Consider the following 13,175-nt stretch of genomic DNA (forward strand, 5'->3'; position numbering starts at 1 on the left):
CTGGTCTGGAACAAAGACAGTGCCTCTGCTCACAAGATGTGAAGAAACACAAGAGACCCGCAGAGAATTGTCTTCCAGCGGTAGTCACAACATTACATAGTTTTGAGTCACCAGTCTGAGCAAAAAGTAAATAAACAAAAACCAAAAACTAGACCTTTGTTTTTAATCCCTCCTTGAGTGATGCTAGGTAAAGCAAACTCTAAGAGGGTATATGGGAAAAACCTAGGGCAGTGAGGAGGTAGGGTGCCACAGCCTCACTGGCTGGGGAAAAAATGTAAACTTTCTAGAGTTGGGAGAGATGGTACACCCAGGCTCTTTCAGAGAGCATAAAACTCCCTGGTACCTCCGTTCATCTTTATCTCCTCTTTCTCCCACACCCCCAGAGCTGCTTGGCTACCCGCCTTTTGAATGTCTTAGGTGTAAATGCTCTACAGAGAAGTCTTAACCTCTCGGATGCTATTGCAAGGTGGTATCTCAGTATCTCTTAACCATGGTGGGTGGAGTGGCAAGCAGAACTAAATGGACGTAGTGCCCAGATATCTTGAGAGTCACTTTGGAGGTATTTTTCTCCATAGTTCAATTTAGGCAGCAAGCCTTTACTGAGTACCTACTATGTGCCTTCCCCTTTCAGAATTTAACTTCTACTGGGGAGAACACTTACACAACTAATTCCAATAAAATATGATGAGATTTATCAGGACAAGGGAAACAAACCTCATCTGAGGTTGTGATTGCCTTGACATTACCTTTACTTAAAGTGAACCTTAACTTACAAACATGAGGACAAAGAGCATGCTTTTCTTCAAATTACATCATTCTAAATTCTTCGGCCTCTTTATGCCAGTTCACGGGAGCTTAATAAATGTTATTCATTTGAATCATTTTATTAGTATCCTACCCATTGCCACTAAATTTTATAGTGACCATTAAAGAAGTTGTTTTTTTTTTTAGAGTTGAGACAAAAGTAACCCTTCTAAAAGAACCAACATCACACAATCACTTATTTAATAAGGTAATCAGAATAACCTTATTTAAAAGTTGAGACAAAAATAACCCTTCAAAAAGAACCAACATTGCAAATCACTTATTTAATAAGGTAATCATGATAACCTTATAAAAAAATGTAGGCCTCAAATTGAATGTACAAAAGACCAAGGAGACAAATGACTGATCTGAGTTCAACACTGTTTGCTAAGCTGACAGGTGAGATCATTTACACACTTGGAAACTGCAGCTGTTCTGAATGAACAGTTGTCACGGGAGCACTGCAGTCATCTCAACTCTGAGTGATCACTCACCTTGGGCTGCTTGCAGATCTAAGAGTGCAGTGCAGACTCATCACCTCTCTGTCCCTTTAAAGCCTTGTTCTTTGCATTAATCTAATCTTTCCTAAAATTGTAATGCACCTCCTGCAGCCTTCTGGAGTGGGAGGAGGGAGTGGGCCAGCCTCCTCTCCTCTGAAGGGACGGAGTGAATGGAAGGGTCCAGCCAAGCAGAAGAGGAGCCAGCACCCTGCTGGGGATGTGGGAGAACTGTGGAGGCCACAGTAGTGATCTTCTGTAGTACTTCCCTTCCTTCTCCTAGTGGAGGCAGAGCCACTTAGAATGTCTTCTTGGAGCCATGTTCCTGAGACTCAAATTTTATTCAAAGGAAAATATAAGTGACTTTTAGGTCTTTTAGTTTAACACATTATAACCACAAAATTGTAAGCATATTTTGGCTAAAAGCAGCTGGTTAAAGAGCCCTGAGGACCTTCCATGCATCTGTTCTTAAGAACTATATCTGAAGAACAGTCTACTTGAAGGGAGAAAAAGTTATTGAGTACCATTTCCTGAAAATGTGCTTCTTTCAAAAATACTATTTGTGCAGCACTTTGTGCAATTAAACAATGTAGAGTTCCAGAAAAAGGAGTTAGTTTTTTGTTTTTTAATTTTGAAGCAGATTTAAATAAAGCTACAGTCTATTGCTTTTTCTTTTAGGAACACATGATTCTATGCAGATTTGCAGATCAGACAGCTGTCCAGCTTCCACCCCAACGAAGGCTCATAGGTATGTGTTTTCACAGAGCAGCTGTTGAGTAGATTATGTACAAGATGCCTAGGAATCAATGGACCAACTCTATACGGGAAAATAGGGAACCTCTATTTTGTCCATTTATCAACAAGGCACTAAAGTTTGTTTTTCCCAGAAAAAAAAAAATCTGTCTTGAAAAGGGCTCTAACTATAACAATATTTTGTCCCATTTTTGTCAACATTAATACTTTCAAATGTATTTTCAATGTTTGTACATTGAGTAGAATTATTATGTTAAATCTCTTATTGTTACAAAGAAACTGAAGAATCTATCAAAAGCCATAGAAGAAAATACTAAAGATGGGAAAATCAGCTATGCATGCCAAAATTGATATATTGTAAAATGTATAAACAAGGATGATAATGTTTTCTTTTCAGAAAAAAGTATACTTGTATATTATTAATCATAGACCAATTTATTTGACATTTGTAATATTAAACATTACCTAACTTAGAAGAAAAATAGCATTGCAAGTTTAAGTAATGAATTTATCCAAGACTTTGCTTTAGAAAAAGTAATCACATTTGGAAGGATAATAGCAGCTAACAGCTATTGCACATTTAAGCTCTGAGCTAAATCTCCTCCACCCATGATCTCAATAAATTCTTATAAAAATAATTATGGAGTATGTGCTGTTGTTTACATTTTACGGATGGGAGAGCTTGCCCAGGATCCTTCAGCTGGTGGATGGTGAAGCCACACTGTAAACCCTAATTATTTGATTCCAGACATAAAGCTCCATTTTTGCAATGACCCCCAGTGATAGAGTCACATCACTGGAAAGTCAGGTTCCAAAATTAGGGCTTAACATGATTGAATAAAGTCAAAACTAATCTTAAAAATTATTCAGGAAAGCCCCGCATTGGAGACCATCATGATATAGTGGAAAACAGATTGCTGTTTCTTTGGCTCAGCACCAGGTGTAGTAATTAGCTTGCATTCAGGGACCATGTTGTATGAGAAATAGTTACCTTTAAACTGTAAACTCAAGGTCAGCATAGAAAGATAATCACTGTTGGAGAGGCATTTGAGACCTGAGTCTGAAGGAACAAGTGATTTCCTTCTTTTTCTACACCCTGGGGCATAAACATACGGAAGAAGCTTGCTCTTTCCTGCATGCAACCCCTTTCATTCTCTTTCCCTCTTCCTCCTCTTTTTCCCATTCCCAACATTTTGAGTAGTTGAACGCACAGTTGAATCTATATAGAGAGAGAGGTATAATTTACATATATGTGTGTGTGTGTGTGTGTGTGTGTGTGTGTGTGTGTGTGTATCAAGTTACATTTGCTACAACTCCACTAGAGTCAATGAAGGCATAATTGGTGTGATGGATGGGGGTGTATATGTTGATGTTTTAGGCATCAAACCAGAAAGGAGTGGCTGGGAGGGAAATTGCTAGAGTGGAGGAGGAGGAGCATTTGGCAAGATCGCTGGCATGACGTGAGGGAAAGTCAGGTTCAAAGTCACAGACTCCATGAAATGTCTACATCTATTCTTTGAATCATACTTTTGTTCTGTGAACATTTTAGGAAGCTTCCCAGACCCCGAAAGGTAGACTACCAACAACTGACTTTCAGTTGTGAAGACACTTCTTCAACATGTAAAAACATGAGACTCTTCTACATAATGCAAAAGGAAAAATTAACTGGACTGGGGTCAAAGGCAAGGGTAAATGAGCTGCAGTGTAAACCCAGGGTGGGTACTGAAGGAATGTAGAGCATCCCATTCTGACAGAGAATGTTTCATTTTAAATTGAAAGGTAGGTAGGGTGGAGGGGGGGACATTTACAGATGTCTTAAAGGAGGAACAATATTTTAAGGAAAAAAAGAATGTCAGCCATGCAGCTGTTGATGAAGAGGGGGCCATTTAGCCTAAATAGAATCCTAGACATCTCTTTTTATATCGTTTCTATCGCAGTTCATCCTTTTTGGCATGGGGCCTTTTAGGGGAAATGTACAACATATTTTAAATCTGAATCTTTCGTTGTCAATTTCTTACCTACTGATTTCACCTTCCACTGTTTTTCTGGGAGGATTCATCTGTCTTCCACAGAAGAACTTTCCTATTTCAGTTACGTCTTTACTTTTAAAGCTGTTTTAGCTTAGCAATTTCTGCTGTCATTCAAATAAATCATTTTAAAATAATGTATAGGAATTATTATAATTATTGAGGAAAAAATGGAACGAATGAAGTTCTGCATAGTCAGTAACCTTTTTCCAAGAAGATGAAAAAGTTTATTTATTGAATTTAAAGAAATTGAAAGTGTAAAAGTAAACCTTAGCTTTGAATATATTCAACCCCAAATCAGTTTTTTTTCCTTAGCTACTTTGAAATAGAAGTTTGCATTTGCCAAAGGACACAAAATAACTGCTTTGCTTGCCAGTCAAGTTTCCTCTTTTGTTTTCCGAGATTAGAAAGAAAATTGAATTACCGCTATTTCATAAGGGTACAGGAGCTCTATTAAGTTAAGATTATATTACACTCAACGTTACACATCCACCTGAAATAATCAGCACACAATTGAGAATTTTCTCAAATATTTTCTGTTATTTCTTCATTGTCCTAAAAACTCCATGTGCAAAATGTAATATGTCTTTCAGGTATCCCTTTGTCTGGATGTTATTTTAGACATTCTTAAAGACAGATTTTTTTTTTTTTTTTTTTTTACAATATTGCAGATAATGTATTTTCATAGGGCATGAAGAGGAAAGGTGTTAAAATGGATTTTTAACCAAAGTGGGAAATGGAATCTGTAGTTTTTATTTGAGATTTATTTATAAATACATTTTAAAAGGTTAACATTCTTTAAATTACTAGCAGAAACAAATCTGTGAAATGTCGTATATTTGTAATTGTCTTCTGTCCATACTGATCAAGAACTAAATTGAAAGAGACGGAACAGGACTTGGGGGCAAACATCATTCTGCATCGTACTCGTAGATTTTGTCATTGTATAGAGTCCCTTAAACAAATTGAAGCTGCACTGTTAGCTGAAGGGTGTCTCATGATACCATTTTACTGTATTTCAGGAAAACAGTGCATGTTCCTGGTGGATCTGGATCGAGCAAGAGCTGCAGAAGAATGTGGCTACTCCATTCAAGTGATATCCATGGAGCCAGAGAGCTGCTCTCCCAAAAATAACATGATCGTGGGAGTCCCCATTTAGCATGAGATATTCCACGTTTGATGTTTTGCCATCCGTCTCTGTGATGAAAGCCCAGTGGCATTCAGGAGGGTCTTGGCATAACTAGGAAACAGCATTAGCCATCTTGAACCTATTGTGCTCAGGAAAGAACACAGCAGGAAAGTCTTGGAGGAAGGCTGCCTGCAAAGCATCACAAATGCTCTTGTAATTGTGATTAAAGGACTGCTGGTTTTCATAGTGAGAATCCCCTGAAGCCTCAGCTGCCAGCAGAGTGATACTCACGAGAGGAGTTTCCATTACTGGAATAACGATTTCTTTCTCAGTTCACAGCTTTTCTGATCTTGCCAGTGTGGGGTTCAGTTCAAAAGAATGTACTTGCAGCCTTAAAATCATTTAGAGATTCAAGTGGAGACCAAAACTAGACTCAGTGGGGTTTGTTGGTTTGTTTGTTTGTTTGTTTTTTATATTTTTAGCAATTGTACTTTTTAAATAATTTTTTCAAAAATCTAGTCAGATAGTTACAGTATGCTTATATTTTTAAGCCGGGGTGAGTTGGACTTAGGTATCATTTCATATACTCCTTTTAAATATATTTCTCATAAATTACCAAATAAGATCATTGCTGGTTCAAACATTTTATATGAAGATATTAAATAATTTCAGTAAATTTCCCATTACAGGAACATGTAATTTGGACTTAAATTCTAACTAATCAGTAAATACATTGATTTATTAATTCAAGTCAATAAATAATTGTTGCAGATCCATTATTTTCAAAATCCTGACCTAGATTTGTCTAAGGATACAAAGATGAGTTGCAACAGACACAGTGCCTTGCCTGTAAAAGTAAATCATGTACAAGAGAAAGGTTCATGAATTAGTTAAGTTCTTTACATCATAATATAATGTGTGGTCACAGGATTTGTTTTTCAGATACCAATAATTTTTTATTTTTATTTTTTTATTTTTTTTTTGGTAACACGTACTGAGTATAAATTGCAGGTGGAAGGAGTTGAGTATGGAAGCTTATTTGAGTAGTTCTCTCCACCCAAATTGTCCTTATTCCACCAGCCAAAGTTTTTAAAACCAGATGGCAGGTCTTTTCTCACATGCTGCTAATTATTTTTTACGTGTCCTGGGTTATTCCACTTGAGATAAGATTTATTTCATCAATTTTGATGTTTTCAACCCCCCGTATGACACATATCATGAGAAGAAAGGGCTTTAATAAATAACTCTTTCATCACTGTGGATTAAAATACAGGAATAATTTATAAAGGGGACGGGGGTTTGAACTCTTGTTTTCTGGGATAAAATTAAAGAAAAGAATTAAGCATCCGCCCTGAGTATCTTAGTCATTTGCACCTATACACACACCATGCTCTTTTATCCAGGGCTTTCTTTTTCAATTGAGGAAAAATTTACAGCCAATAAAATAGCAGATTTTAAGTGTTCAGTTTGAGAAGTTTTGACAACCGTATATACTCATGCAACCACCACCAGAAATAAGATATAGAATATTTCTGTCAGTCCAGAAAATTCTCTCATGTGCTTTCAGTTCAATTTCCCCCACCCCAAAGGCAACCACTCTCTGATTTCTATCACCCTACATTTGTTTTGCCTATTTTTGTCCTTCACATAAGTGAAGTCATTTAGTATATAGTCTTTTGTGTCTGGCTTCTTTTGCTCAACATGGTATTTTTTGAGAAATATCCACTTCATTGTGTGTATCAATGCTTTCTTCTTATTCCTAAGTAGTATTTCGTTATATAAATATATCAAAATGTGTTCATCCATTCTCCTATTGGTATTTATTTGGATTGTTTTCACTTTGAGGATATTATGAATAAGGTCTATGAATATGCTTGTATAAGTCTTTTTGTAGACATATATTTTCATTTCTCTTGGATAAATACCCAGTAGTAGAACTGCTGGGTCATTGAAGAAATGAATGTCAGTTGCCAAACAATTTTCCAAAGTTGTTGTACCATGTTATATTCCCACCAGCAACGTATAAAGGGTCTAGTTCTCTACATCCTCACCAACATTTGATGTTGTCCGTTTTTTAAAGTTTTACCATTCTGGTGGATGTGAAATGGTATCTCATTGTGGTTTTAATTTTCATTTCTCTGATGACTAGTACGTTAAGCGTCATTTATAAAGTGTCTACTCAAGTCTTTTGCTCATTTTTAAAATTAGGTAATTTGGGGTTTTTTATTGTTGATTATATATCCTGGATATGAGTCCATTGTCATATAAATGTATTGAGACTATTTTTCCCAGTCTGTGGCTTGCTTACTCATTTTTATAATGAATGTTTCAATTTTTAATAAGCCTAATTTATATTTTTCTTTTATGGTTAATATTTTCTGTGTCCTCTCTTATAAATCTTTACCTACGCTAAGATTATAAAAATTCTTCCTATGTTCTTACAGAAACTTTATGGTTCTAGCTTTTTACATTTAGGTCTATGATTCATCTCAAATCAATATTCACTTATAGAGGTAGGTTTTGAGGAATATACAGTTGTTTCAGTGCCCTTTGCTTAAAAAACTTTCCTCTCCTCATTGAATTGACTTTCAACTGAATTCTCAGTTGAAAATTGATAGACGTATAGGTATGAGTCTATTTCTGAATTCTCTGGTCTGTTCCATTAATCTGTTTGATTATTGGAGCTTTATAGTAAGTCTTGAAATTAGGTAGTTTGTCTTCCAATTTCACTTTTTATTTTGCAGATTATTTTGGCTGTTCTAAATCCATTGTTTTTCCATATAAATTTTTTAATTGGCTTATCAATTTCTTTTAAAAACAAAAAGGCTGCTGAGATTTTTGGTATTGCCTGGAATCTTTAGATCAATTTAGGGAAAATGGACACATTAACAATATTGAGTCTTACAATCCATGAACATAATGTACCTTTCCATGCATTTAGATCTCCTTTAATTAATCTCAGCAATATTTTGTAATTTTCAGTGTAGATGTCTTATTTATTATTATTTGATAGTTCTGAGGCTGTTACCTTGAGTTTTTGCATGCTGTTCCCACTACCCAGAATAGCCTCTTTTACCCCTCCCACTAACATAATCTCATTCATCCTTCTGTTCTTAAACTCAACCTCCTGAGGGACGCCTTTCCTAACTTCCCTGGAGTTAGGTACCTGTTATAGAATGTGCACCATCCAGAGCAGTCTTCTCCATCCTCCCCAAGTGACTCAAAGCACCCCTTCCCCACCCACAAAAAAAAAGCCCATATGATGAATATGGAGAATAAAAAAGGAAGTGATCCCACTGTTCTCCCACCCTTGTTCTCAGTCATGGAATTCTTCAGCTGTGATGGCTGTGGCCAGTCCTAGACATGGGTATTAACAATTGCTCTTGGGTCATGATTTTTTCTGCGTAAATCCTTGCCAAGGCTTCTTCTCAGCCAGAGCAAATAAAAGGGGTTGGATGCAGGCAGCAAGAAGGTTGTTGCAGTGACAACAATCCCAGAAAGTGACCTGGTCTCACCCCTACCCTTGTCCATCAAAAGCAACGCTGCTCCTCAATGATTTGTCTCCCCCATGGTTGTAATATTAGAAGCCAGAGCTTATCGTTCATTGACTTTTGAGCCTGGCCCAGAGAAGCAGGGAACAACTTTATCTTATTTAAGGAGACAAATTTCAGTCATATTAGAAAACAAAATATTTTCAGAGCATGCATACAAAGTTAAGATGTGCATAACAACAGTTAAATATTTTACCTCATTCTCAAGATTTTGGCTACAAGTGTTGCCAGCTCCGTGGTTCCAGAAAATTGCTGTTAATAGAACTTCCATGTACTGACACCTGTTTTTCTATTGACTTTCATAGTATAATTAGAGATACGTTCCTGTGGAAGTCATGGAATTGTAATAAGGCATACATTTTGTTTAAAGTACAATTTTTTTTAAAACAGCCTCTGAATGCAAAGTAGTTAGGAGTTTTTGAATAGGTTTTTAGATTACACCAGAAATACATGCCTGTTGAGGAAAAACTAGAAGATGTGGCTACACAAAAAGAGGAAACATTTTAAAGTAACTTAATACTGTGTTGTATTCCTTCCTAGACTTTGTTCTGCACACGCACAAACACAAACACACACGGATTTATTTAACAAACACTATTTAGTATTTGCTAGGTACTATTCTAAACCCTTTACAAATAATAACTTATTTAGTCTTTTTTTTAAGTTATTTAATCCTCATGATGACCCTAAAAGCTAGACACCATTAGTAATCCCATTTTACAGAACCAAGGCCAACGTTTCATAGTAAGAGCAGACCCAGATTTGAATTTAACCAGTGAATGGCAGAGATAATATTCAAATTCAGGCTCCTCTTAGGATCGGCTGAAACAGCCTATACTAACTAAATCCCTGTACCTTTTGAAGTTCTACACAAGAAAGATGTATTTTTTGCTCACACTACATATCCACGTTAGCGCTGATTCTACATTATCTTCACACCTGACCAGGCAGCCTCTACTAGGAACATAGCTTGTCTCATGGCAAAGGAAAAATAGGCATGGCAAACTATCAGCTGGCTACTAAAGATTCTGCTCAGATCTGTTACACTGCACTTCCCTTATTTTGTTGACAAAAGCAAATTACATAGCCACTCCTGAGTTTAACAGGGTGGGGATGTGTATATAACCTTGGTGGGGGGCTTCGGGGCCAGGCGGGTTGCAGATAATTGCAAACAATAATGTACTACCAACAATGTAGTTGAAGGAGAAAGAGAAGAAAAGGAAAAGAAGGAAGGAAGAAGAAAACAGAAAGAAAAGGCCATTGTATCTTCCAGTTTAGAAACAGATTCTGAATGCTATTGCCTTGGTGTAGGGCATTTTACTGGATCCATCAAAGAGAGAAAAGGCATGTATGTGCCACAAGCTTTTCTGACATTGCTCTGTGGACTTTTCATACTTACTTTCAGAAAGGAATTTTCCAGAAGATGCTCAAAGGAGTTGTTTTTATTGTTATAGAATGTTGGAGAAACTTCTACTAAATGGAGTTTCAAATTTGCAAATTCTGCCTCCTGTGTTAAAGTGCTTGATCTATAATGCCAAATATTCCTTCAGGAAGGTATGAGTTTACATGCCTAGGAGTGTATGATTGTTTATATCCCTGTGCTCTTAACCAGCACAGGCATTATCAGAATTTTGTTTTAATCTTGGCCAATTTGATGGTCAAAACTCCTATTTTGTTTTGATATTCATTCTTGAAATTATTCCTATAATTGCATACTTTTCATATGTTTATTGGCCATTTACATTCTGCCAATTCATCAATTTGTTCATTTAATCAACGTATATTGACCTCTTGCTTTGAGGTCAAGTATTGTGTACATATTTCTGGCTCATTTTTCATCTGGTACTTTCATCTTTTATATAAAGATTAGTAAAGGGTTTTTTAAAATATATATTTATATATGTATTTATTTCTGAGTTGTTTTATTTTTTTAATTTTTATTGGAGTATAGTTGATTTACACTAAATGTTTATTTATGGATTAAAGACTTTTGTTAATTACATTACAATTTAAATTGGCCTTTATGGGGGAAGGTGTTGTGTCTGTTTTTGTTTTGCTGTTATAAAATTTAAAATACACATTTTATTATATATGTCACTCTTTTTCTTGTGATCTCTGCTTAGAAAGATTTTTCCCACCCAGTGATAAAAAAAAATACCTATATTTTTGGTATTCTAATTCTTTAATAATTTTAGTTTTTACATTTAAATCTTTTACTCAGCAAGAATTCCTTTTAGTGGGTGGTTTGAGGTAGAAATCTAATATTTCTTTTCATGTTATTAGTTACTTTTCACCATACTATTATAAAAATCAAACTTTTTCCATTGATTCCAGATGCCTTTAAAATACTAAGTATGCACTGGACTTTCTTCACTTTTATTCTTTTCTATTGAATTCTTGTACCAGAATCATGCTCACTAAATTATTGCAGCTTTATAAGACATTTTGACATCTAGCAAATAAGTTTTATGTTTGGTAATAATTTCAAGGGTTTGTGACCTGAGACAGAGAATGTGTGACCCTCTCCTGAAATTGTACCCTATGGTTCAAATAGACATGCATTTTCCTAGAGAGAGGGGCCATAGTCTTAATTAGATTCTCAAAAGGATCCGTGACCCCAAATAACATTATCACTGATCTAAAGGAAGCAAAAATGTAACAGAATTCAATGTTCTGCCCTAGAGAATTAGCCAAATATTAGAATCTTTTTTCAATATTTACAATAAAAGAATCATTATTTGCTTTTGCAGGATGCCTTTTTCATAGCTCTCTAAAGAAGCCAGGTCTTGTTCACTTGTATTTGTTTGTTTGCTTGTAGGTCTAGTTTATCTGACCTGAATAACAACAGTTTATAATCGAGCAAGAAAACAAAGTTCAACAGCAAACAGAGGAGAATATTTACTGGATGACTGATTTAGAGCATCCTGAACGTTTTCATAATGTGAGTCAGATACTGTTGTTAGCTGCTGTCACCTTCTAGAAGGAAGCTTTCTGCCTAACTAAAGTGGCCTCCCCTGGTTACTCGCTATCTCCCCACAATACGTTTGTGTACGTTTATTATTTGTATTTGTTTATTATTTGTTTATTATTTAAGCTCCAAGCAATCTGTTTTATCCACCATTATACTTTCAGTACTTAGTCCAGTGTCAGGCACATAGTAGGAACTCAGTGAATGTTTATAAAATGAATACTATATATTTAACACCTTCCATGTGGGGTGAAAATGCATCTGAGGTTTTCCTTTCCCATCTGTAGACATACATCCAAGCATCAGGTGTGTGGGCTTTTCTTATTGTTTGGGTTTATGTTGTTTTTATTTTGTTTATTGTTCTGCAAACACATTTAGCAAGTCCAGTGTAAAGAAGAATAAGTAGTGACAGTTATTGCCTATGTCATCTGAATAGCTTTTATGCAGAAAATACTGGTAAATTATTTTCCCTGTCCAAGGAGGAAAAGGCAAAAGGGAATATGCTTACGCTAAAGTGAGAAGAAAAGGTTCTGAACAAATGTCAGTTGGATGTTTACCGTTATAAACCTGTCCCAGCATAGAGCAGGGCTCACTCGAAGTGATTAGTAAATATCTGTTAAATGAGTGTTACTGAACAACCATTAAAGAAATAAAACCGTGGAATGTGTAAAATGTAGGGAGAGGGCATTTCTCTGTCACCGGGGCTGCTTCAATGAGAAAAGAGATGCTTGCTCTTCACATGTCTGATGACTGGGCTCAGTTACAGATCAATTCTCACCATCTGCCTGCCTCTCAGTCAGAAGGGGACCGTATGCACAGCCTGGGAGTCTCACAGACTACTTTCCTTGTATGATGCTTCCTCCTTTGCACAGAATAGCTCACTCAATTATCTGAAAATAATAGATATCCCAGTATAATTTTGGAATGCACCACGTATTTTGTTGAGAACGACAGCCTTATCCCTTACGAAGTTCTCAGTAATTAAGAAAAGTAAGCTAGAACTTCTTGGATAGGCAAGGAAACCCAGCATAAGGGTAAAAATTTACCATACACAGTTAAGACCATGGTTTATACACATAACCAACTAGGCATTGACTATATATAATCGTAATAAAGGTGACTTTTCTGTATAACCAAATGTACTTTAACTGCAAATTTTAAATGATCATATGACTCATTTCTTTGTTTCAAACCTGTCTATTATTTTCTATTAGATCCTTCATAAATCATCCCACAGTTTACTTTGAATTTAATGAGACTAAAAATATATAAGTACATTCCTAGGTAAATGGCGACTGTTCTTCCTTTATTATATTTTGAGTTTAGAACTTCCACAATGCAGGGATGACAATGATACTCTTTGATTGGATTTTTAGCTGAGTACTTGGAGGCATGTTTGCTGCTGAATTGAGAGCAGATAGTTACTTTGGGAAAACATCTGTGTGT

General features: G+C 35.8%; 1 protein-coding gene across 7 annotated transcripts in view; it reads left to right on the forward strand.

Moving 5' to 3' along the window:
- Window positions 1-7,494, forward strand: part of GSTCD (glutathione S-transferase C-terminal domain containing) — a 128,648-nt gene extending 121,154 nt beyond the window's left edge. For all 7 annotated transcript variants that reach the window (XM_082462843.1, XM_082462840.1, XM_082462842.1 and 4 more), the window contains 2 exons: window positions 1,980-2,049; window positions 5,104-7,494. In XM_082462843.1, coding sequence (XP_082318969.1) covers window positions 1,980-2,049; window positions 5,104-5,240 — 207 coding nt within the window. In that variant the 3' untranslated portion in view covers window positions 5,241-7,494. The remainder of the gene's footprint in view (window positions 1-1,979; window positions 2,050-5,103) is intronic.
- The last annotated feature ends 5,681 nt before the right edge of the window (window positions 7,495-13,175 follow it).

The sequence above is a fragment of the Balaenoptera physalus genome, assembly GCF_965194825.1.
Source record: "Balaenoptera physalus genome assembly, chromosome: 5".
NCBI lineage: Eukaryota > Metazoa > Chordata > Mammalia > Artiodactyla > Balaenopteridae > Balaenoptera > Balaenoptera physalus.